Source organism: Platichthys flesus, chromosome 22, assembly GCF_949316205.1.
Source record: "Platichthys flesus chromosome 22, fPlaFle2.1, whole genome shotgun sequence".
Classification (NCBI taxonomy): Eukaryota; Metazoa; Chordata; class Actinopteri; order Pleuronectiformes; family Pleuronectidae; genus Platichthys; species Platichthys flesus.
In genome coordinates, this window is record NC_084966.1 from 497,501 (window position 1) to 523,341 (window position 25,841).

At 46.9% G+C, this 25,841-nt stretch overlaps 1 protein-coding gene across 5 annotated transcripts in view; it reads right to left on the reverse strand.

The window, feature by feature from the left end:
- The window catches only part of agap1 (ArfGAP with GTPase domain, ankyrin repeat and PH domain 1), an 82,642-nt gene that overhangs the window by 22,811 nt on the left and 33,990 nt on the right, over positions 1–25,841 (reverse strand). For 4 of the 5 annotated variants that reach the window (XM_062380292.1, XM_062380293.1, XM_062380289.1 and 1 more), the window contains 10 exons: positions 25,731–25,816; positions 25,262–25,403; positions 24,597–24,731; positions 19,833–19,960; positions 18,734–18,889; positions 16,861–16,953; positions 7,803–7,907; positions 4,134–4,302; positions 2,382–2,546; positions 391–552 (listed from right to left, as the gene is read on the reverse strand). In XM_062380292.1, coding sequence (XP_062236276.1) covers positions 391–552; positions 2,382–2,546; positions 4,134–4,302; positions 7,803–7,907; positions 16,861–16,953; positions 18,734–18,889; positions 19,833–19,960; positions 24,597–24,731; positions 25,262–25,403; positions 25,731–25,816 — 1,341 coding nt within the window. The remainder of the gene's footprint in view (positions 1–390; positions 553–2,381; positions 2,547–4,133; positions 4,303–7,802; positions 7,908–16,860; positions 16,954–18,733; positions 18,890–19,832; positions 19,961–24,596; positions 24,732–25,261; positions 25,404–25,730; positions 25,817–25,841) is intronic. The other variant, XM_062380290.1, reaches the window with a different exon arrangement.

The following is a 25,841-nucleotide window of genomic DNA, read 5'->3' on the forward strand; positions in this document are numbered from 1 at the left end:
ATCATCAGCTCAGGTTATTAATCGTACCACTTGATGTTTATCATAATGACGTTATGTTACAAACTGATCCACAGTCACATGAGGGTAGAACCCGGACACACAGATGAAGAGATGAAGGGCTGACGGAATGAGAGATGGAGAGAGTCCTCAGCGGAGGTCTGGAGGCTCACGATCACATGACTTCCTTTCCCGACCCGGTCACTCAGTACTTATCACGTAGTACATTCTATATCTCTGTATATATATCTGGAGGAACTTTTATTTTTATTAGTATTTGTGATGTTTAGAAGTTTTTCTTCAGAAATCAAAGGTCTTGTTTCCGGAGGAAGGATTTAGCAGTCGGACCCGGGCAGGGAAAGTGTGAGGCGAGGGGGGGGGGGATGGCGTTACCTTCCGCAGTACCAGAGAGGCCGTCGGCTCGGAAGTTGCTGGTGCTCTTCTTCCGCCGATGCTTCTTGCGGTTGGCGTGGGGCGAGGGCGGCGGCTCCATCTTGGGACTGGTGGTGCTGGAGATACTGGGACTGGAGCAGAGCGAGTCGCCGAGGCCCGTGTCTGCAAACAGAACCAGATTAGAACCAGACGAGAACCAGATTAGAACCAGAAAAGAACCAGATCAGAACCAGATTAGAACCAGAAAAGAACCAGATTAGAACCAAACGAGAACCAGATTAGAACCAGATCAGAACCAGATTAGAACCAGATTAGAACCAGACGAGAACCAGATTAGAACCAGATGAGAACCAGATTAGAACCAAACAGAACCAGATTAGAACCAGATTAGAACCAGACGAGAACCAGATTAGAACAAGACGAGAACCAGATTAGAACCAGATTAGATACAGATGAGAACCAGATTACAACCAGACGAGAACCAGATGAGAACCAGATTAGAACCAAAATTAGAACCAGACGAGAACCAGATTAGAACCAAACAGAACCAGATTAGAACCAGATTAGAACCAGACGAGAACCAGATTAGAACAAGACGAGAACCAGATTAGAACCAGATTAGATACAGACGAGAACCAGATTACAACCAGACGAGAACCAGACTAGATACAGACGAGAACCAGATTAGAACCAGATGAGAACCAGATTAGAACCAAACAGAACCAGATTAGAACCAGAATAGAACCAGACGAGAACCAGATTAGAACCAGATTAGAACCAGATTAGAACCAGATTAGAACCAGATTAGAACCAGATTAGAACCAGACTAGAACCAGATTAGAACCAGATTAGAACCAGATTAGAACCAGACAGTTTGACCTCCACATCAACACTCTGAAGGAACGTGTGAGTTTAAAGTTTATTCATTCACAGTATTTTCATGTTTCATTCATAGGGATGAAAGTGATTTGAATCTTGTCATGAATCCATGATGTGCTGAACGTGTCTGAGGAGCATCTACATGGAGGGGTGAGCAGGGGGAGGGGCTGGACCTGAGGGCGAGCGAGGCTATCAGAGGAAGGAGCCTCTCTCTCTTCTCGGCGCCCGCTGACAGCTGTGACTAGCGGCAGAATAAAATAACATTCAGCTTCCATCAATATCACCGCGCGGCGCTGACAGTGACATGGGCGCGGTGTGCGTGGAGATGGAAACACATGTGCACAACACACACACACACACACACACACACACACACACACACACACACACGTATACACAGGCGCTGGTTGGCGGCCGAGTCCCAAACGCCAGACAGCCCCAAGGACGGCCATAACTTATTTTACAATCGTTTAGTCTCAGCTCAAGTGGAAAATGTGACAACTTATCTCCGCTGACAAGACGCCGTCCCCGAGCGCAATTAACCGCCGTGGATTAACGGCCGTCCCATCTGCACGCCGCGCTCCATCCGCGTCACCCCCCCACCTCCTCCACACCCCCCCACTGCTGGCTGTGGGTTTTCCCCCGACTCAAACTCATCACGAGTTTGGACGGCGGCTGCTTCTCGCCTCGGACACGCCCCCACGCCCCCCCGCCTTCATCACTGGCGTCAGGAACTGGAACCTTGAGAGAACTCGTCGTGATCTTTAAGTCAAAACGTTTATTTGATGAAGATGAGTTCACTTCTTCATCTCACCACGACGAAGGTCCTGGCCAATCAGGAGTCAGTTTCTATATCTGATCTTTGACCATCATGGTTTGCTCACATGGAGGGGGCGTCGCCCGGAAGCTTTTCACAGCTCTAAACGGTATTTGATGAAGACTGCAGAGCTGTCAGTCAAACTTATCGTCACGGCAACACACACATAATGACAGCTGTCAGTCTGTGAGTGTGATGATGATAGGCTCCAGCACGGAGCTCCACAGTGGGGCCTCCTGACTCTGAACGACCACCAGCACCATGTGACCTGCCCTCCCCCCCCGCTGTCACTCACCCGTGCTGACTCCGGAGTTGGCGATGACCGTGGCCTCGGCCCATTGGTCGGCGCTGGACACGGAGTAGGAGCGCTGGTGCATCCCCTCCACGCCGCGGCTGTTGAAGGACACCAGGCTGGGGCCGCTCGCCATCTGACACACGGACGTGCTGGTGGTCACCGTGCCTGAGAGAGACAGGAAGTGAGGTCAGCATCACCAATCAAACCACTTCCTGTCAACGCAGGTCGAACACATCCGACGTTAAAGAGCAGAACCAATCAGAACTGACCAGGAAGCCAATACGCTCGTTAGCTGCGCAGACAGGAAGTTCCATCCATAAAAATAAAAGTTTCCTATGATTCACATTTCATTTGTTTTTAATCAATAATCAATAAAACAGAGGAACACTAATCGTCAGAGATTTATTCCATTTTAATTTTACTACAACTGTCTCGTTAAGAAAGAGGTGAAATGTTAGGACACACACACACACACACACACACACACACACACACACACACACACACACACACACACACACACACACACACACACACACACACACTGTTTAAATCAAACCCTTGACTTAGCGAGAGGCTGAACGCTCCAACAGTCGACTGAATCATCCTCCCTCTGCCCCCCCCTCCCCCCCCCCCTCAGCCCTCAGCCTACCCTTACTCCCCCCAACCCCCCACCCCCCCACCCTCTCATTACAGCTCATTTCTCGGAGCTGGCTGAGTGGAGCCAGGACTCTGATTACATTAATATTCATGACAATAATTAGTACATGGAGTACGGCTCACTGAATATTCATGCTATTAGCTCGGGCCTCCTGTGTGCTCCCTGTGTGTGTGTCTGTGAGTGTGTGTGTGTCTTTTGTTTAACGACGTCTCTCTTCAGGTGAACAGAAGCGTTTTGTGGGTTTCGAGGTTGAACTCGTGTTTTTTATTTCATCTCTGTTCAGTGTTTGAAACGTTTTCAAAGAAACAAGAGCAGAGATTAAAAAATAATAATGATGATCTGATCCTTGTCCATTAACACCCGACAATAATCACTTCAACCGTTTATTGTCTTTATTATTTTTAATATTAAAATATCGATAGAAGACATGATACACTTCTTCTAACGTGTGATTTTATTATTATAATTACTACATTTCTACATTATATTTATAATTTCAATCATGTTTTTATATGGTTTTATTTTTACTCTCTCGTCTTTATTAGCTGTGATATTAATAAATATTAAGACATGTTAATACTTGTATTTTTCTTTAAAGATTTATCTTTAATGTTTTTACATCAAAAACCTTTCAAATAATAATTGTCTATAATTTCTGTTAATTATTTTTTATCTTTAATTATTAGAATTAAGTTTTATTCAGTTTAATCCACAGAAGCTTGAGTTTAATTTTGATTTGTGCAAATCTGAGAATCTTTGTGTAAAATTCAGTTTGTACGTAAAACATTGATTTATTTTATTTTTCATTGTTTATTATTTAATAAGGAAGATTCATGGGTTTATTTTTAAATACATTCAATTTTAATTCCTGTGTGTTAATATCACATCTCTCTATTATTGTTATTAACTAAAGAATATATCATTAAAAATCAGTATAATTAATATTTAAACACTGATCTTGATTTGTTGTTAACGGTGAAGGTTCAACATTTTGAATTCATAGTTTTGTGATGTCACTGTGACAGAACCACTTTAACAAGCTTCTGATCTTCTCTCAGGTGAACAGGTTCCTGACTGAAGACAGATCTGACCTGGGGTCTGTCCCAGCTGCAGGCTGCTCATGTCCTTGCTCAGCCCGTTGGTCTTGGGGCTCGGCACGGCGGCGCAGGTGGAGACGGCGCGCGGCGGCCTCTTCCCCGGGACCTTCACCGTGGTCCTCAGCAGGTCGATCTCCTTCCCGTGGACGTTCTGCATGTAGTCCTGAGAGGACAGAGGACAGAGGACAGGGACGAGTCAGAGAGAGACGGAGAAACCAGCATCTGTTGGTCTTCTGTTCAGATCCTTACAGATTAGAAGAAATACTTTATATTTAAAACGGCTCTTTCAAAAATGGTGAATTACTAAAATGAAGTTCTGGTGCAATCACGTGATTCAGCTCCAAATCCAGACTCATGCTTATTTTCATCCATGGATGAAAAATAAGGATTAAACTTTTTAATGATAAATATAAAAAGCTCCATCAGACATTTTACAAACTTAAAAACTGTTTGAAAGCCCTCATGTTTAATTCACAGGATGTAGTGTGTGTGTGTGTGTGTGTGTGTGTGTGTGTGTGTGTGTGTGTGTGTGTGTGTGTGTGTGTGTGTGTGTGTGTCTGTGTGAGAGGATTACTCTGGATAATAAAGTTCCTAAACCTCTAAATGTTACAAAGGAAACAAAGACGCTGTAATCCCTCTGAGCTGAAGTGGTGGACACTCGGCTCTGATTGGCTCCGCCCGCTGGCCGACACGTCCCGACACACGAGCGGGCGCCGCCAGACGCCTCGACCGACCTCTGGTGATGAACTCTCCTCCGATCGGTGTTAATGATCACGAGAGGCGCTTGTTAAATCCACCCCCGCCGCCCCTCTGAGGAGGGTGGAGTGCTGGCGGTGACCTGTGAGGAGCAGGGCATTGTGGGAGGTCGGCGGCCTCTTCAACATGAAGGGAGGAGGAGAAACAAAGCTCCGCTGCCCGCTGGGTCGGATTTAAACCACCGCACCGAGTGTGTGGACGTGTCCTTCTGTCTTTGTGAGGACCAGTCGTCTCAGGAGAGACGGACAAGATGTTTTATAAAGTTAAAGACGTTTAGACACTGCACACATTATTTCCTAAAGTTAGGATGAGATTTTTGTTTTTAAAGTTTTACACTTTAGACTCATTATATCTGTGACATCTTCACTGGAGCAGAAGTCCTGACATGTTCCTCACATGTTCCTCACATGTTCTGTCTGTGAGAACAAATGACTGAGTCAGTGTCCCTGGACATGTTCCTGATCTACTCCTGCAGCCTCCTGGTAACATGTGTGTAACATGTCAGAGTCCATGTGAGGAACCAGCAGGACGATGTGTGGAAGCTTCCCAGTGAGCGAGTGGACGTGTGGATGAGGTTTCTAACACGTGACGTGAAACCTGAAGAACACAAACATCTCAGGATGAAGAAGAGGAGCCGGACACGAAGAAGATGAAGACGTCCACTTGGAAAACAGCTTCAAAACTCGAACTGGTCCTCACAGAAATAGAAGAAGAGCCTGAACACCTACACACACACACACCTACACCACACACACACACACACACCTACCACACACACACACCTACCACACACACACAAACACACACACACTCCGCCTCCCTCTGGCAGCTCAGCTGACAAAAGGCCAATTCAAAGCCAAGTGCTCTCGACGGCGTCTTAACAAGCCACCGGAGAGCCCTCGAGCCAGGGGCCCGCTGGGTAAACCCTCCACACACACACACACACAGACACACACACTCTCTCACACACCTCCGACAGATTGACCACAGTAATTGAGTCTCCATTTGCATCGGAGAGCTTTCATCGTCGGCCGATCGTTCTGGACGCGCAGCTCCGTCCAGGAGGGAGGAGACCAAACACACACACAGCAGGTGGTGTGTGTGTGTCTGTGAGTGTGTAACACAACATGTATCTGCATTTATCAGATTACTACGTCAAAGAAATGAAGTGTGTTTAAGTGTGCGTATGTTTGTATGTTAATGTGTGTGTGTGTGTTGTGTTCACTTGTCGTCAGGGAGAAAAATGAACAGGAAGCAGAATCGTGCTGACACGCAGGGAAACAAGAATCCATACAGAGCGGGCTGGTCTGAAACATGATGGCTGCTTAAAGAGGAGGAGGAGGAGGAGGAGGAGGAGGAGGAGGAGGAGGAGGAGGGATGGAGAAAAGAAGGAGTCGAAACCTTATAGATCGAACGCTTGTCCTGGAGACGTGACGTCCAAATAGAGTTCAGTTATTCAAAATGTTTAACATTAAAATGTTTGTTTACTGATCAGATTCCAGTGGATCTGATTTATCTGTCAATCTGTTAATATAACTAATAACGTGTTTTCATTTTCTACAATAAGAACTAGAAGGAAACGCTAGACTACCTTAAACTAACGCCTGAAGCTGTTTTGTTAATTTATTGTTATTAAATTATATTAAATAAATAGCTGTAAAAGAAAAGGTGTTATTTTAACTCGATGTTTTTAAATTATGTTGAATCATTAATTTGAATGAATCTAATTTATTTAACTGTTTAAATATCTCTATGTCACATTGATGCCATGTCACTAAATGGCTCAGTTCTCTGATGAGGATCAAAGGATGTGTTAGTTAAACATGATTTAATAAATCACTGATGAAATCATAATAATATTAACAGTGTATCATTAAGGGGGGGGGGCAGTTGAAGACGCTCCCACAGAAACATCAGAGCAGTTCACTTCCTGTTTGTCTCTCTCTCTCTCCACCACAACAGGACATTAATTACTCTCTCTCCTGTTTTTGGCCTGAAACTCGTCCACTTCTCTGTAGACGAGACTTTTCTTGCCAATTAGGAGGCATCTATTGCCTTCCACTTAATTAGCGGCATTAATGTGATTTCTTTGCACATAGTCGGGCAATTAGTGGCGCTGATTGAGTTTCATTCGATTAGCCTCCGCAAACACGCTAATTGACGCCGAGCTGCAGACGCACGCCGCTCAGGAAAACCTGGCGTTTCGGTGCTGGAGGGGGTTTGTGTGTGTTTGTACTCGAGTGTGTGTTGATGTGTTAAGTGATGAGTTTTAACACTAATTTACTGCATCAGCTGCTCTAATCGCTGACGGACGTGTGCACTTCAAAGTGAGGAGACGTCTCAGGCGAGCGGCGGCTCCACGGGGAATCAAACCCACAACTCCTGACTGCAGGAGTGCCTTGCTCAGAGGGACGGAACAAAACAAGACCGGGATTTTAACAGACAACCCACTGAGCCTCCAGGTTGTATTTATCTTAACCAGTCGTTAATTCTGATCTGATCCCAGATCTGATCTGATCGACAGGACTTTGATGAACCAGAGTAAATGTGGAGATTGAATCTGATTATTGTGATAAATACGTTTGATGATCTAAATTTCCAGGAGCATCCTGTGGTGACAGTGATCTGATACAGACATCAGAGTGTGTGTCTGTGTGTGTCTGTGTGTGTCTGTGTGTGTGATAATAAAGCTGTGTCGGGCAGGATGTTGTGCCAACAGGGCAGAGAGCCGGGACAATTAGCAGAGACATTACAGCTGATATTCACATCATCAATGCCAGCGTGGGCAAACAGATGACGAGCACTAATTAATACACAAGTCATCACCAGAGTGTGTGTGTGTGTGTGTGTGTGTGTGTGTGTGTGTGTGTGTGTGTGTGTGTGTGTGTGTGTGTGCGTGTCTCTTACGTGCAGGCTGGGGTGGTAGGTGAGCAGTCCGTTGTCACACAGCGTCACGTACTTCTTCTTCCACTCCTTGTTGAGCGTTTTTCCGCTTCTCTTCAGCAACATGCCCTGAAAACACAACGACACAACGACACGTTCAACACAACTCACACACTTCATCACCTCCATGTTGTTGTAGTTGGACTCCTGACAACCTACTGCAGAGGAGGCTACTTCCTGTTAACATCACATGACCAGTGTGGTGAGGGTCATGTGATGGAGATCCTCCCTGCCTCTCTCTTATCTCAGGGTTTGGTCTCCACCAGATGCTTTTATTCTGAAAACCCTGATGCTCCAGCGACACGTGGGCGCTCCCTGGGTTTGTGTCTCTTCTGCTGCTCGTGGTCGTTGTGCACATCGGACTCAGAGCGACGCTAACGAGCTGAACGCAGGAGAGCGATGACACCAGAGTTCACACAACAACAACTTCACCAGAGTTCACACAACAACACAACAACACTTTCACTTGGAAACTCACAGCGGCGCCGGGAGGAGCTGGACTTAGAGCAGCGAGAGAAGATGGAGGGAAATAATCAGTTCTTTAATTGTGTCTCTCTCTCTCTCTCTCCTACGCACATCAGCTGCGGCTGACTGACCCGTTTAGGCCGAGCGACCGCTCGCCCGCCCGCTCGCCGCCCACACTTCATTTGAGCCGGATTCATTAGGTGAGAGAAAGAGAGAGAGAGCAAGAAGGTCAGGGAGAGAGCGATCGAAACCAGGGAGAGAGAGAAGGATCAAAAAGAGGAGAGAGAGAGAGAGCATGCGGTGGGGGGGGGGTGGGGGATAAAACTGTCCACTGATTAGCAATTACAGCGGCGCTGCCACGCGTGTCACTTCACTGGAGCTCGACAACATTAACACTCCGACACAGGATATTAATAGAGTCCAGTGGGGGGGGGGCTGCTGATGGACAGAAGCCTGCTCTCTGCCGCCCTGACCGCTCAGCTTTCATTAAGGTGCTCGGTGGTGCCGGGACACCCCCCCCACGCCCACCCGCTGTCGGCACGTTGGGCTGTAATGTGCGTTGACATGACGACAGGGAGGAAGGAACGCTGCAGAGTGACAGAGGAAGTGGGAGGAGCCCCGTGGGGGGAGGACCCCCTGGTGGCGTGAAGAACGAGACGCTTGAAACAAAGAGCGACTCAACTACCTCAGTGAGGAGGGGCCCTGTAATGCTCAGGGGCCACCAGGGGCCACCAGGGGGCCACCAGGGGCCACCAGGGGGCCACCAGGGGCCACCAGGGGGCCACCAGGGGCCACCAGGGGCCACCAGGGGGCCGGGACCAGAGCTCCACTCAGAGGGAAATTAAATCTAATACTTCAGTTAAAACTCTAAATAATTATGTGGATGAGTAGAATTTCAAATATGTTATATTAATATACAACTTAAATGTTTTAGATATAAAATATACACATATTTCTTAATACATATATTAATATATATAAAAAATCAATACATTATGTAAAATAATTCTTTCATAAAATACTGATGGAGTTTGACTTCTGCAGCTTCCTCCATGATGTTGTAATGATTTAATCTGAGCTCCTGCTGCTGATGATGTGTGTGTGTGTGTGTGTGTGTCTCTGAATGTGTGTGTCTCTGTTGTGAAGCTGCCGGCAGCCGTGCAGCTGTCAGAGCAGCTGATCGTCCGCTGCCTGTTAGTGAACGAGCAGCAACATGTTTACACAGGAGATCTGATCAACTCTCATCAAACAGTCACACAGATCAATCACAACTTATTAACTGTTCACTCTGAAACTCAGTCCCAGATCTAAATCCACTAGATCCAGATCCCTGATCATTCTACTTCCTGTAGATCCTGACTCCTCCTGTTCAACAGAATCTGTTCTGACCACTGACCGATAGATCCAAGCCCCAATAACTGAGCTGGGTTTATTCTCTGACCCTCAGACGGATGGTTCCGTGTATTTGAATGAAATGGATTGAAGAGGTGAAGGAGGCGAAGGAGGTGAAGGAGGAGACGAGGGAACAGGAAGTCCAGCCTCCCTCTCTGCAGGTCTGAACCAATATTTCTTCACTTCTGCGCCTGGACGTGATTTTTGGGAGCGAGACGTCAGATTAATTCTGCTCATCCATCCTGACCATGACAAGTGATCAGCAGCAGGGAGAGGCTAATTGAACGCTCCTCTATGGGTAATATCTTTCATTATTCACCCCCCCGGGCGGCGGGACACACGTCGCCTCTTATTTTACCTTCAGCGGGGGGGTGGGGGGTGGCAGCCATGACAGCTCACAAGGTCTCCACATGGGAAAATAGATGTGGAGAGATAAATACATCCTCACATATACTGCTCTGCTGTACCCAGGCTCTGCTCCGCCCCGCTGAAGGATCGTGGGTAGTGCTTCGGAAAAGGTCGCTAGCTCGAGGGGGGGGTGGGGGGGGGGGGGGGGGGGCGAGAGGATGAAGTCATTTGTTAGGCATCCGAAAAACGTCCGAGGGCGTTAGAGAGGTTCACGACTTCCTCTTCTTTAACGACAAAACTGAGAGTCAGGAAAAGGCCAGTTCTGTTCCTGAGGAGAGGAAGCAAGGGAAGGAAGGAAGGAGGGAGGGAGGGAGGCAAAGAGAGCAAAGTAAGGAAATAAGTATGGAAGAAAGAAAGGAAGAAAGGAATGGAGGAGGCAAGTGATCAAAGATGGAAGGAAAGAGTTAAGAAAGGAAGCAAATGAAGGAAGGAAGGCAGCAAAAGAAGGAAGGAAGGAGGCCAGGAAGGGTTTATGTGAAGGAAGCAAATGAAGGAAGGAAGGCAGCAAAAGAAGGAAGGAAGGAGGCCAGGAAGGGTTTATGTGAAGGGAGCATGTGAAGGGAGCAAGTGGAGGAAGTGGGGGAGGAAGTGTCTCTCCTGCGGACACGTTCCTCTTCACTCGGAGACTCGTGAAGTATCGTTAAGAAAAGGTCGGCGCTGCAGGGAGACGAGATGAGCTCATTCGTTAGCCGTGCAGCCGTGGGGGGGGCTCGTACCCGAGGCTCACGATGGAACTCGGCCCTGAATCATCCAGACGCACAAACCGGGCTTGGTTTGGAATGGACGACTTTTCTCTTCTCAGACGACAGGTGAGGAAATAAATCCTGAAGTCAACTCTTCACGAGCAGATCTCTCTTTGTGTGAACGTGACCACAGAGACTCTTATCACTCCATCACCCCTCTGCCTCAGACAATGGACTCTCCCGCGGCCTCTTCAACACACTGACAGCGAATCATGGAGCAGATACGGGGGGGGGGGGGGCCCTTCAGACAACAGGGTGAGCCTCGGCCCTTTTGTTCTTTAACGTCCCCGGAGAGCAGGAGGTTAGATTAGAGGTGTCACCCCCTGCAGACAGCTGAGCGGGGGGGTGACGGGAGCCACAGAGACGCCGGACGATCCCACTGCTATCGTGGCGGCCATCTGATCCAGCCTGAGCAGAGATCATCCATCATCCCCACAGACACAGGAGGGAGGTTTGTGTCGAGTCCCGATCGGTGGCGAGGAAACAACAACACGGAAACACAAAGCGGAGCGACCACTGCAGGTAAACATCCCGGGATCGAACGCTGGTGAAGTCACGAGTTATCTCCAGAGGAATCCGATCGGAGGAGGAGGAGGAGGAGGAGGAGGAGGAGCCGCCCTGATGATGGTGCCACCCGCCAATAAACCCAATGAAGAAGGAGAATTTAAGAAACTACGAAGTTCTACAAGTGAACGAATGTTTCTGCTTCAGTTTGTATCAATAAATCAAATCAACCTTCTGAAGACAGCGCCCCCTACAGGCACAGGGCGCATAGCTAGAAAATGACCATAGTTCAAATGGAGAGTTCAGAAATGTTTTGGATCTTTAGGATGTGTATGTTTGATATTTTCTGATGAAAAACCGTGTGAGAGTTTTGAATCTTTAAGTTTCAAGAACCCTTCAGATTAGATGGAACTTTATTTATTGACAAATCAGAGAAATTCACTCATTCAGTGGAGGTTGAACAGATCTGATGAAAATCAGGACCGAACCTTTGAATCGAGTTTGATCACAGAGTGTTTTCTTAAAATCTAATTTGTCGCCCGATGTGAGAACAGAAACAGTCGAGATGAACACGAGAGGACATCCAGGTCGATGTGAGGAGGCAAGGTCATCGAAGGGCAGGCCGGGGGGGGCAGGACGCCGACCAGACCAAATGAAACACCAGAGAAGAAGAGGGGGGCTGAGGAGCCTCTGATTTATCTGATAAGAGTTCTGGGTAATTAATTAGAAACTCAATTATCCAAACCTTACTCCAGCAGTCTCCATTCATTAGTGGATCAGACACCTCGCCCAGAGACAGGAAGTGAGGGAACAACATGGTCTTCCGCAGTGAGACGCTCGGGTCAGCTGGCTTTGTCCGGTTTATCATCACAACACAAACGCACACACGTGACGTGAAACAACAAAGTGACCACAGGGACACTTCCTCGCAGTCACCCCCCCGCTCCACACAGCAGCCGTGCAGCGTAATGAGCACAATCTAAAACTGTCTTTGATTGACGCGTGTGTTCCTTGTTTTAATTATTTCTCAAACTCAAAAAGCGAGAGACAACCCTCGACACATCCCCCCCCCCCCACCACCAGCACCGAAAATCTCATTTCCAGGGGTTAGTGTGCATGACAAAAATGTCATCATGGCCAAAATGGCTCCGAGCGGTGACAACCTTTCCCAGGGAAATGATATTCCCCGCCCGGCGGGAGGCGGATGGTGTCACCCTCGTTAAAGCCTTGATAGCAGGTCTTTAATATTCACCGTCTTAATTAGGGCTGCAGTTAATTTCATTAAATTCTTTGGCTGCTAAATGAAGCAGATTATGAGACATCTTTTATTGCGAAGCGTGAAATTACAGCCTGCCCGCTGCCAATGGGGGGGGGGGGGGGGGGGGGGCGACACTAATGAATTACAGGGTAAATAACACCCGAATTAACCATCCAATTTAACTCCTCACCAACGCCCGGCGCCGAGGGGGGGGGCGAGTAGACATGTCAGAACCACCGAGCCCGTCTGTGACCCGGAGAGGCAATTACAACCACGACACTAATCAGCTCCTCACCGGAGGAAGAGGAGGAAGAGGAGGAGGAGAAGGTTTAAGACTTGTGTGAGAGTCACTGACTAAATGTTCAATTACAGCAAGAGGTCGAGGGGTCAGAGGTCAGAGACTAGATTAACACTAAGCAGCAGCAGAGAGTGAGTAGACGAGTGAGGAGACAAGTGAGGAGACAAGTGAGGAGACACATGAGGAGACGAGTGAGGAGACAAGTGAGGAGACACATGAGGAGACGAGTGAGGAGACTAGTGAGGAGACTAGTGAGGAGACGAGTGAGGAGACGAGTGAGGAGACAAGTGAGGAGACTAGTGAGGAGACGAGTGAGGAGACGAGTGAGGAGACAAGTGAGGAGACACATGAGGAGACGAGTGAGGAGACAAGTGAGGAGCCCAGGACAAAGTTTGAACTTCTCTGGTGGAAAGAGGAACGGTTCTGATCTGGTTCTGGATGAACTTGGACTCGACTTGAAGGAAACATGTTGAGTAACATTCTGATAGAAACTGAACTGATCCACATCAGACCAGTCTCTGGTTCGAAGAAGACATTCTTCTCCTTTAATTTGTTTCTTCTGAGTCTTAACAGTTAGTCGTCCCATCTTTACTCATCTAATAAATAAATGTAAACTTCCAACGTGTGGACGTGAAACTGACTTCAGGTCAGATTCTCTGATGTGTTGGTGACAGTTTCGTGTTGAACTTGACTGAGCGGCTGCAGCTGAGAGGTCACCAGCACCTCACAGTGTGTGTGTGTGTGTGTGTGTGTGTGTGTCTGTGTGTGAGGGGTCTCAGCGGCTCGGCTGCCATCGGAGGATATTAATTTGTGAGCCTGTTGGTTTTCAAAGCTCCTCGGTCAGCCGCCTGACGGAGACACGGGAGAGCTCTGCCTCTCTCTCCGGTAATTATCGGCTAATTAGCGTCGTGGAGCAGATGTCGAGGAGCCCTGCGCCGTCAACAGCCTCTGTAAACAAAGCTGGACTCATCCGCCAGACGAGGAAGAGGAGGAGGAGGAGGAGGAGAGGAAGAGGAGAGGTGCCGGCTCCTCTGCGTCTCAGCAGGACGGTGGAGCTTCGGCTCCACATGCGTTTCCTGGTTCAGGTGCTGGAGATAAACTGAGTCAGTTCTGATCAACAGGATCTGAAACACTGAATTAAAGCTGATTGAGGCTACAGCACAAAGTGGAGCTGGGACCCCGGGTTGTCAGTGAGCTCATGTTCCTGTGTGGAAAGCCACAGACGCTCCACAGACGCTCTCCTGCCTCTCCTCACAGACAACCTGGGTTTTAATGAGCGCCGGACGAAGGCGTTCCTCTTCCTCAAGAAGAAGAAGAAGACGATGACGAAGACGAAGAAGAAGAAGAAGAAGAGAACCTCCGTCAGCTCCAGAGACGCTGTAATGAGATCAGGACGAGTGACGAGCCAACAAGTGGGTTAGACAACCAGGTACACACTCACACTCACACTCACACACACACACACACACACACACAGGTAGAAGACATGAAGAAGAAGAAGCCCAGAGCCACCATTAAAATCTAATTAAAGAAAGTCTTTTCTTCATATTTATGTCCTGATAGGACTGGGAGCTAAGCTCTGTGGACGTGTCCCAGTGACTGGAGGACGTGTCCCAGTGACTGGAGGACGTGGAACCCGACTCTGCTAATCTCTGTGGCAGATGTCGGAGCGCGTTAGGCCGGCGTCCCGGCCCCTCCCCCTCCGAGCTACGATGCTAACGCTAATGACGACAGGTTGACGAGGAGGAGGGGCTTGTGGCCGGGGGCGTCGGCTCCTCCTGGATCACTTTGCTTTTCATCATGTGTCGAATGTGTTGTTTTAACGACTGACATTATCCATGTAAACACAACTGCACACTTCTCTCAACAACATCTGAGTGTGTGTGAAAGAGCAGCTCTACAATCAACTGCAAACACACAATACACAGCCACAGAGACACAGGACGACACAGAGAGACAAATCACTGCACAGACACACAGAGACACAAGAGTTTGATGTCAACATGTAAATAATGTTGAAGTGATTGTGTTGGACAGCTCATTTTGAAAACACGCTGTGAGCTGATTAACACTCATTAGTGAGTCGACCAGCTCCATTAATATTAAACCACCATCTTTACATCTGAGTGATCGTTAACCTGAGGATGAGCCTAACACGAGGAGAAGCTGCTTCCTCCAGTCACACAGAAACCTTCATTCTGTTTCTACACCACCGTAAGATAATCAATTCACACACACACACAGACACACACACACAGACACAGACACACAGACACACAGACACACAGACACACAGACACACAGACACACACACACACACACACACACACACACACACACACACAACACACAACACACACACACACACACACAGGAGGGTGTAAATGAAGCGTAAATGGGGAGAAGGCAGTTGAACCTTGAATGTGAAGTGTGATCTCTTTTTTTAACCCACACACACACACACACACACACACACACACACACACACACACACACACACACACACACACACACAGACACACACACACAGTGTAATTAGGCAGCAGGTCTGCGGTGAGCCGAGCCGTCGTGTCACTGAGGAGTCGACAGAGAGACGAGGAGAGAGCGACCACAGGGAACCATCAAATCAATTAACTTCCACTTCCAAAGGATACAACAGGAGGAGGCTGTGCCTCACAGCGCTGCCGCTTCCGCTTTATTCTGCTCCCGTGTGTGTGTGTGTGTCTGTGTGTGTGTCTGTGTGTGTGTGTAATGTGTGTGTCTGCAATGTGTGTGTGTGTCTGCCTTTATGAGCTTGACTGGGATCAGGGGGATTTGGTTGAGCAGGTTTTTTCAGGATTTGAACAGAAACTAGTGATGTTAGTGTTTCTACTTGTTTCATCACAGCTTTCATGTTGAACTAACTCCTCCTCTTCCTGCCACACTCAGGCTTGTGTATCTTAAACTTCACAAACTGTTTCCTGTTGAGTGAAGGACGGCTCTCTGGAGAGGAGACTGATGTAGCAGGAACATTTTAAAGATGGTAACTTCTCTTTGAGATGATTAACGACCTGACGACGACTCGCCCGGCTCCTCACGGTGAATTAACAGAGCCTGACTCCGCCCCCCGAGCTCCACCGCTGCATCACCACCACAGAAGAAGAAGTGTGTCTGAAGCGATGGCGTTCAGCAGCAATTAGGATCTGCTCTGCCTCCCTCTCTCTCTACTGCCCTGTCACTGAGTCTCTATGTCTCTCGCCCACGCTCTCCTGGCGAGGTGGCCCCTAATCACAGATGTGATTTGTTCATTAACAGTTTACAAACGAGGCCGCGGCGTCGACACAAGAGCCGACGATTAGCGCTCACTAATTGCCTGATTTGCCCCCCCCCCCGCTCCAACATGAGCGGAGCTTGTTTTCCACAGATTAGGAGCCAATTCAGGTGCTCGCCATCGCAGCAGGAGTCTGTGAGAGTGTGAGTGTGTGTGTGTGTGTGTGTGTGTGTGTGTGTGAGTGTGTGTGTGAGTGTGTGTGAGTGTGTGAGTGTGTGTGTGTGGACTCTCTGGACTCTCTTTGCTCGCCCTTCATCCCTCTTCTTCCTTTGCTCCTCTAAAACGCTGCCGCCGTCGCTGCGATCAAAGCGCTGGTGAGGAAGAAGACGAGAGGAGAGGAAGCAGCTTTGAAAGAGAGACGAGGAGGACATGAAGAGGACATGAAGAGGACATGAAGTGGACGTGAAGTGGACGAGCAGAGGGAGGAGGGGGAGTAAAGAGAGAGAGGAGACGGAGGAGGGAGGGACAGTGAAATCCCTTCCCTCTCTCGTCTCCTAATGATGTGGTTGGAGGACCCGGGAGAGCCCCTCGCTCTAATTGATGTCAAGTGTGTGATTTCACTGTTAATCAAGGCCGAGGCATCAAACGCACAGAGAGAGAGCGGGCGAGCGAGCAGGCGGACAGACAGGAAGTGGCTCTCTCACCTGTTTGATGGGGATGGCTCGCCCGCTGCCGATGCTGTCCGCCCGAGCCTCCAGGCCTTTCTTGTCCTTGTCCGGCTCGTTCGCCTTCCTCGACTGTGGATGAGACGCAGACCTTCATCACCATCACCATCATCACCTTCATCATCATCAGCAGCATCAGCAGCAGCTGATCATGTTTTCAATTCACTGATTATGTGTTTTTTGTTTGTTTCGTTTTTATCCACATTTTAAGTAATTCAGTAAAATATGTATGAAACAGGATCAGTTAAAGAATCTGGTTCTAAACTGGGATCAGGATCAGAATCTGGATCAGGATCAGAATCAGGATCAGAATCTGGATCAGGATCAGAATCAGAATCAGAATCTGGATCAGGATCAGAATCTGGATCAGGATCAGGATCAGAATCAGAATCTGGATCAGGATCAGAATCTGGATCAGAATCTGGATCAGGATCAGAATCAGAATCAGAATCTGGATCAGGATCAGAATCTGGATCAGGATCAGGATCAGAATCAGAATCTGGATCAGGATCAGAATCTGGATCAGAATCTGGATCAGGATCAGGATCAGAATCTGGATCAGAATCAGAATCTGGATCAGGATCAGGATCAGGATCAGAATCTGGATCAGAATCTGGATCAGGATCAGGATCAGAATCTGGATCAGAATCAGAATCAGAATCTGGATCAGGATCAGAATCTGGATCAGGATCAGAATCAGAATCTGGATCAGGATCAGAATCTGGATCAGGATCAGAATCAGAATCTGGATCAGGATCAGAATCAGAATCTGGATCAGGATCAGGATCAGAATCTGGATCAGAATCAGAATCTGGATCAGAATCTGGATCTGGATCTGGATCAGGATCAGAATCAGAATCTGGATCAGGATCAGAATCAGAATCTGGATCAGAATCAGAATCTGGATCAGGATCAGAATCTGGATCAGGAACAGGATCAGAATCTGGATCAGAATCAGGATCAGAATCTGGATCAGGATCAGAATCAGAATCTGGATCTAAACTGGGATCAGGATCAGGATCAGAATCTGGATCAGGATCAGAATCAGAATCTGGATCAGGATCTTTTACTGAGATTCTCCTGATGTTCTGTTCACATTGTGCGATTTCAGGATCAAGATCAGAATCTGGATCAGAATCAGAATCAGAATCAGAATCAGAATCTGGATCAGGATCAGAATCTGGATCTGGATCAGGATCAGGATCAGAATCAGAATCTGGATCAGGATCAGAATCTGGATCAGAATCAGAATCAGAATCAGAATCTGGATCAGAATCTGGATCTGGATCTGGATCAGAATCAGAATCAGAATCTGGATCAGGATCAGAATCAGAATCTGGATCAGGATCAGGATCAGGATCAGAATCAGAATCAGGATCAGGATCTTTTACTGAGATTCTCCTGATGTTCGGTTCACATTGTGCGATTTCAGGATCAAGATCAGAATCTGGATCAGAATCAGAATCAGAATCAGAATCAGAATCTGGATCAGGATCAGAATCTGGATCTGGATCAGGATCAGGATCAGAATCAGAATCTGGATCAGGATCAGAATCTGGATCAGAATCAGAATCAGAATCAGAATCTGGATCAGAATCTGGATCTGGATCTGGATCAGAATCAGAATCAGAATCTGGATCAGGATCAGAATCAGAATCTGGATCAGGATCAGGATCAGGATCAGAATCAGAATCAGGATCAGGATCTTTTACTGAGATTCTCCTGATGTTCGGTTCACATTGTGCGATTTCAGGATCAAGATCAGAATCTGGATTAGCACTGAAGTGAGTATAAGGACCAGGACCCTGATCAGGTCCAGATGGTCCCTCAGAGCGCCGGGCGGTGGACTCACGGTGAAGAGGTTGGAGCGGCGCTTGGACTGCTTCCTGACGGGCGTGGGCGTGTTGGCGGCCTGCGGCACGTCGATGCGCAGCTCCTTCTGACTCGTGCTGGGAGTGGACGGCACCGAGGACGAGTAGTCGCTCAGGCTGCCGCCGCCATTACTGGTCTGCAGGGACACACACGAGTCATCAACAACCTGCTCACAGCTTCACAAACAAACAGGACGTTCACATCACACGTCACAATAAGAGACTGTCAATTCAAAATGGCGTCACACAAGCTCTTTGTTTGTGTTTGTTTATATTGAGTGTTTCTGGCTCCGGAGCAGAGAGGTTTCCTTGAACGTCTCATCAGAGTTAAAGAGTTTCCAGAGCGCCAGGCGAGCGAGAGACACTTGGCAGTAATCAGCTGAAGATGCAGCGAGGGCTGAAGATGAAGATGATGAAGATGAGCTGCTCTGCGGAGGCGGGGGAGATAAACACGGCTCTCGGGGGACGCGGCGGCGGCGCTGCTGCTGCGACACGCTGAGCGATGGCTTTTTAATGAGGAATCAATGGAGGATTGAAGATGAGGATCGAACTTAACGGCCTCGCAAGGGGGGGGGGGGGGGAGAGAGAGTGTGTGTGTGTGTGTGTGTTTACACGTGAGCAATGTGTGTTGACCTGAAGTCAGTACACAAGATTGTTAACGTTAGAAAATACAAAACAAAAGTCAGAGTTTGTTCTGACAGAGGAAAACGAGACTGTAGAATTAAGAATCTGGACCAGTCGGAGCTCAGTGCGTTTTAAAACTGTGACTTTATGAATTAGGTCATTTGACTGAAAAACTGCAGAAGTTAAAAATGTAACTATATTAACTGACGTGACATAAAACAACATTCATCTGATTTTAGGACAAATGAAAAACGAGGTTTGTTTCAACATGAGACAAATAAATCTCATTTCTCTGAAGCTCAGGTCACTTTTATTAATTATCTATAAGAACAATCTTCATGGAGACTTTAAATATTAAAGAGCGTCAAACTGAATATTCCTGAAAATATTATATTGTACACATGTTGTTTTTGTAAAGGTGTGTGTGTGTGTGTGTGTGTGTGTGTGTGCTCTGACCTGAGGGATGTGGACGGCCGTCGCCTGCGGGGCGCACACGGACGAGTGGCTCGGGGAATTGGGCAGCGACTTGCACGGCCCGATGGACAACTGCTGCTTCTTCCTCGTGGCCGAGATCTTCTGAGCCACTGAGACACACAACCAGAGTCACATGGTTAATTACCATAGTTAATACTCAATGAGAATTAATTTTGTAATGATTAGATTAGATTTCTTTATTTATCCACACAATGGGGAAATTCACTTGTTACAGCAGTAATAGAAAAACAGAATTAAAGTAACAGTGTCGAAGCACTGTAAAAAAAAAAGAAAGAGATCACAATATGTACACTTCTAAAACTACACATAATAAGAGTATGAAACAAACAACCTGCAAAAACAGACACTGTACAAAAGCAGGTGCTGGGGATAAAGTGGAATGATAGGATCAATTATGGAATTTAACACCAATGTCACAGCTGCTCAGGTTAAAGTCTTTTTATTTTTTGTTTTTTTAAACAGAAACTAGAATAATTTGTTACAGATGACATTTTATTTAATTCTAAATTTATTTTAAAGTTTAATGTGATCGTTGATTAAACCATCATTTAATTTATATTTCCTGGTTTCTTCATTCCTACGACATTTTAGATTTTTGACACAAAAGAAATTATTAAAAACATCAATATTTAAGAATTGTTTATTGTATTAAGTGTTTTCGTTAGTCACAAACCACGAGCACAGGTTAGGAGTAAGGAGCGCCCCCTATAGGCTGCAGAGACACAGTGCAGCTCTCCAGACAGCTTCTTAAAACAAGGACATAAAGCCGTGGACGTGCAGCTCAGGTTTTATTGAGCAGTGATTCTGCACCAAGAGACTTTTATTCTTTAAGTGTCTGAAAAGTGAAGAATCATCATTTTACAGCCGGAGTTTAATCACAGAAAGAAAACAGATCAAATGTTTCAGGTTCAGTTCTGAGACACAACTCTGGATTCAGCTCCTCACTTCTTCTCTGCTGAGCTTTTCTTATTGTTTAAATCTGCATCAACTCATCCACAGAGCGTCCATACATTAGAGCCTGTGTGAACATCCTGTCCTCTGATTGGCTGCTCATAAAGGGGGGGAGATAGTGTGTGTGTATGTGTGTGTGTGTGTGTGTGAGGGGGGGGGGGGTCCCAGCATTGATTGACTTGGACCTTTTAGCTCCTGGTCAGTCCGACTCACTCCTCCCCTTCAGTCTAATGATGGGAGAATAAGCACTGCCGCTGATCGATGTGAGTGTGAGTGTGTGTCTGTGTGAGTGTGTGTGTCTGTGGGCGTCATCAGGACAGAGGAATCACAGAATGAGGAGGATGAGGCAGCCGAGCTCAGCGTTATCCCACTGATGAAGTTCAACTGTTCCTGACAGGAAGTGACTCCGTGTCTCCAGCAGCAGAGCAGCAGCACGTGAGGAAGTGTGTTAGCTCCGGGTTTGGTCTCCACCTGCTCCTCGGTCAGGGACACTTCCTGTTGGAACTAGTTTCCTGCTGCGGTCTACAGAATCCTTCCCAGCAGCCTTTGCGTCACTTTGTCTCTGATGCTAACGAGCAGATATCGATCAGAGACGTGACGAAGAAAAGGTAAATGTGATGAAACCACGTCTGTGTGAACATTAAGAGTTGTGTTGATGCCACAGCTTGTGTGTGTCTGTTCATCGTCACTGAAGGAAAGCGCTTGTTGTGTAGACGAACTGGTGGAAGACGTTAATCTGAGGATGTGATTCTTCTCTCCACGGTGTTGTCGTTCCTCGCGGCTCCGGCTCCCCCCCCCGCCCCCCCCCCCGCCCTTGGCTCGGCGGCGTGTCGCCTGGAGGTAAATGTTTACGACTGGCTCCTCATTAACGAAGCCGGGGGCTTTAACGAGCCCAATTAAAACAATGGTTTCATCTGCGAGCGAGGGAAAGAGGCCAGTGTTTATTGGAACAGAGATAATGGAGTCACTAAAGTCTTAACTCTTTGAGGGCCGGACTCGAACGCGCCTCGTAGCCGGCTGCGGTACGGAGGCCGCGAGCCGCTCACAGACACGTCGGCGTCCGGCAGGTTGTATTTTACTTTAAGTGTTAAGAACAGTTATGATAAGGCCGCGCTAAATATTTAAACTGCTCGGTTAATGCAATTTAACTTTGTCCATCAATCTCAGTTCTGCTCTGAGAAGCTGCCACTTGGTCTAATGGATCCGAGTCGGCGCTGATCAGATTTATGACGGGCCGCACGGGGGGGGGGGGGGGGGCGGCCACCGGAGAGTCAAACTGAAGAGTCACTTCATCACAAGGTTTCTTTATCCTCTCAAAACAAACCACAGGGTTTCAACCTCTAACCAGTGTTTGACATTCTTCTGGACTCAAACACAGAAAACCACAGAACCGATGTGAAGAGAGAACTCAGAGGACATCACTCGTTGATCTGGATTAAAGATCATTAACAGGATTTAAATTGTTCTCTTTCTTTAACGAGGAATAAATCTTTTATTTTATATTTCTACAACAAGACGATCATGTGACGATCAACACAAAGGAAATTAGTCGGTTTAAAAAGAAGCTGTAAAGAATTAATACAAACTAATTTTGTAGTAATTAGTTTTTCTTAATTACGCAAATTATATAAATACCCACAAGTCTGAGTGAATTTAAATTTTCCTTAAACAATTGTATTAGTATTGTTCTGATTTGATATATTTAATGTTTGTCTTTAAGCTTTTTAACTAATCTCATGTTTTTGTACTAATGAAGTTAATTTTATCTTAAGAGCAGCTGCAGAATAAAATAATTAATCTAAATAATATGAGTACAATTATTGTGATCATAATAATCTCAACTGGTTTTATATAGAACTGTGGTCTTCAGGTCTCACGCTGCCATCTAGTGGCCAATCAGAGAAACGTCAGGATTAAATGTGAATATGAACAAACTTTGTTTTAGTTTTTTCTGATTCATTTTTTTTAAGATATTTTTCCGTTTGTTTGAACATTAATTGTGAGAAAGGTTGAGTCAGTGAAACACAAATCAGAAATGAGAGGAGAAAGTGTGTGTGTGTGTGTGTGTGGAGGATCGTGTCAGTGTAATTAGGCTAATTAAATTAGTGCTCTGATGGACGAGGGAGCGCAGCACTGTCTCCCCCCCCCCCACACACACACAGAGGTCACTCCCCCCGACTGGACGAGGTTTCACTTCCCATTTAACTAATTACATGTCTCTCACACACACACACACACACACACACACACACACACACACACACACACACACACACACACACACACACACACACACACACACACACACACACACACACACACACACACACACACACACACACACACACACACACACAGTGTGAGGGTTTAACAAACATGAAATTAATTCTTAAATTAAAAATAGTGAGTTATTTTCGAACCCTCGTGGATGTAAAGGATAAACATGAAAATTAAATAAATAATGAATGTCCCTGTTCACAGTAGAAACAGCAGGAAGTTGATTCTCAGATTATTCATTTCTTACAGATGTTGGAGCTTAATTCTTTTAATCAGTCAATAAATATGAATTTGTATGAATTGATCAATATGAGTGAATATTAAAAATTCATATTAAACAGTAACTGTTGTACTGGAGCAGAAATAGATTTTTTAATGCTCAAACACAAACACATCTACACTAATAATAACATGGCATAAATAAATGAAGACGCACAATCAGAAACACACACAGACACACACAGCTGCAGGCTGCTGTCGGGTTTCAAGCATCAACAGAAAACATTAAACTCATCGTTCTGCTGGATGATTAAAAAACTGATTAATTTGTGATAACGAGAAGAACACACACAGACAGACACACACAGACACACACAGTGGACTCATTAGAGGATAATAAGGCAGCGTTTAGTGTGAAAGTTTCCTCCTGGGCCGAGAGTTTATGATCTGCTGCCAAACACACACACACAGACTTACACACACACAGACACACACACACTACTCTTCCTCATCTTCCACTGATATTTACACAAACTGTCACATTAGTTCACGGCTGCTTCCTGCCCCTGTGCTGCCCCCTGCAGGACAAACACGCTCGCTTCATGTGTCAGATCCAGTTCAAACAAACTTTCAACAAGAATCTGCCTTTGACCTCTGACCTTAACAGTCACATGTCAAATCAAGAGCCACGATGGTCACAGCCTCTACTACCTCCTGTTGACCTTTGACCTCATGTAATCCAGGAAACAGGAGCTCGTCATCATCATTTATCTTCATCACCTTGAAACCGATTCCAGGTGAAACTAGAGAAGAGAACTTTTGTACGTCGATGGAATTAAACATTTTAATAACTGATTAAATCCCGATATTAAAATAGAAAATATAAAATAAAGTATAAGATAAATGATGGTTTAACTGTCCTAACTCCACCCGCCTGGCAGATCCAGGTGGTTAAATCAAGTTCAAGGTCAGCCAGCGACTCGATCTGAGGACAGACACGTTCAAATTCTCCTTCCTCCTCAATTCATATCCTTCCTCCTCCTCTTCCTCCTCCCTCCCTCCTTCCCTTTCTCCCTCCCTCCCTCCCTCCCTCCCTCGCCATGATAAAATGTAATGGCTGTCCGGTTGGAGCTAAATAGCCGAGCGGGTCCATTGAGTGTGTAATTGACGAGTGATTAAAAGCGTGCGAGTGGCTGATGGCCGAGCGGGGGGGAACAGCGTGACCTTCCCAGAGGACCGGACGCCTCCTGACCCCAGACCAGGTTCACAGACTCTTACCGTCCTGGAAGACGCGCTCCACGTTCAGCCCGTAGGTGGCGCAGGTCTCGTAGTAGGTGCAGCGCTTCAGGTCGTTGGAGAGTTTGCGGGCGCGGCCGTCGTCGATGACTCGGGGGTTCGCCGAGCTGATGGCGTCTGGGACCAGGAGGAGAAGAGAGGAGACGATGAGTCACTTCTTCACACCGAGGGATTTGTTTCACAGGCTTTTGATTCCTCCAGCATCTCAAACATTATATATATATTCTTAAATTGAATTAAATAATAATAAACATTTAAATGTATCTGTTTCCTACTGAAACAGATGAAAGTAACACTATGGCGCCCTCTGCTGGTCGATGGGAGGTGATGCAGGATATCTAGTGTTTCTCTCTCTGGTCCGTGGCCCTTCAGGGACCATGAGGAATCACCAGCAGGGGGCAAAGACCACTGAACACCTTTTAGAACCCCCCCCCCCCCCCCCCCCCCCCCTGCAGAAAAAGATCAGCGCTGCAGAATCAGGCTTCATTTCAGTTTGTGATTATGACATAACACCACTAGATGGTGGCAGAGCTGTAGAAAAAAACGTTTCCCTGTGTGTGAGTGAGCGTGTGTTCCTGTACTTATTCTGTGTGTGTGTGTGTGTGTGTGTGTGTGTGTGTGTGTGTGTGTGTGTGTGTGTGTCGGACCTTGCGTGCCGACCAGCACCAGTGGCAGGTCGCTGGTGTTCCTGTAGCTGGCGAGGCGGCTGAAGTAGTGATACACCGTCTGGAAGCTGGTCTCGTCCTCCAGACTGAAGACGAAGATCACGGCATCGACCCACAACGCAAACTGTGCAGAAGATATTTAAAAACTTCATGAACAACCGACTCAGCAGAACAACAGACGAGGACGACAGGAGGAACAGACGGAGGAAGACGAGGAAGAGAAGTAGGGAAGTGAAGAGCCGGTGAATTATTCATCTGTTTTCTGTCTAGACTCAGTCACTTTATAAAAATCCATTTGGTCAGTTTGAGGAAAAACACCTTGACCCACATTCTGTCACGAACATAAATAAAGACTCAGAAAAAAAGGAAAATCATGTAAAACATATATATAAAACCTGAATCACTGGTATTTACTGACAGATTGCAGAATCCTCGTGAGCGCAGTTCTCACCTGAGGCTCCGGGGGGCCCCCTTCATCTCGGATCAGCAGCAGGTGACTCTGACCGTCGACCACGATCTCCTTCTTAAAACGACCTCCTGTTGAAAACCAGCAGACGTCAGA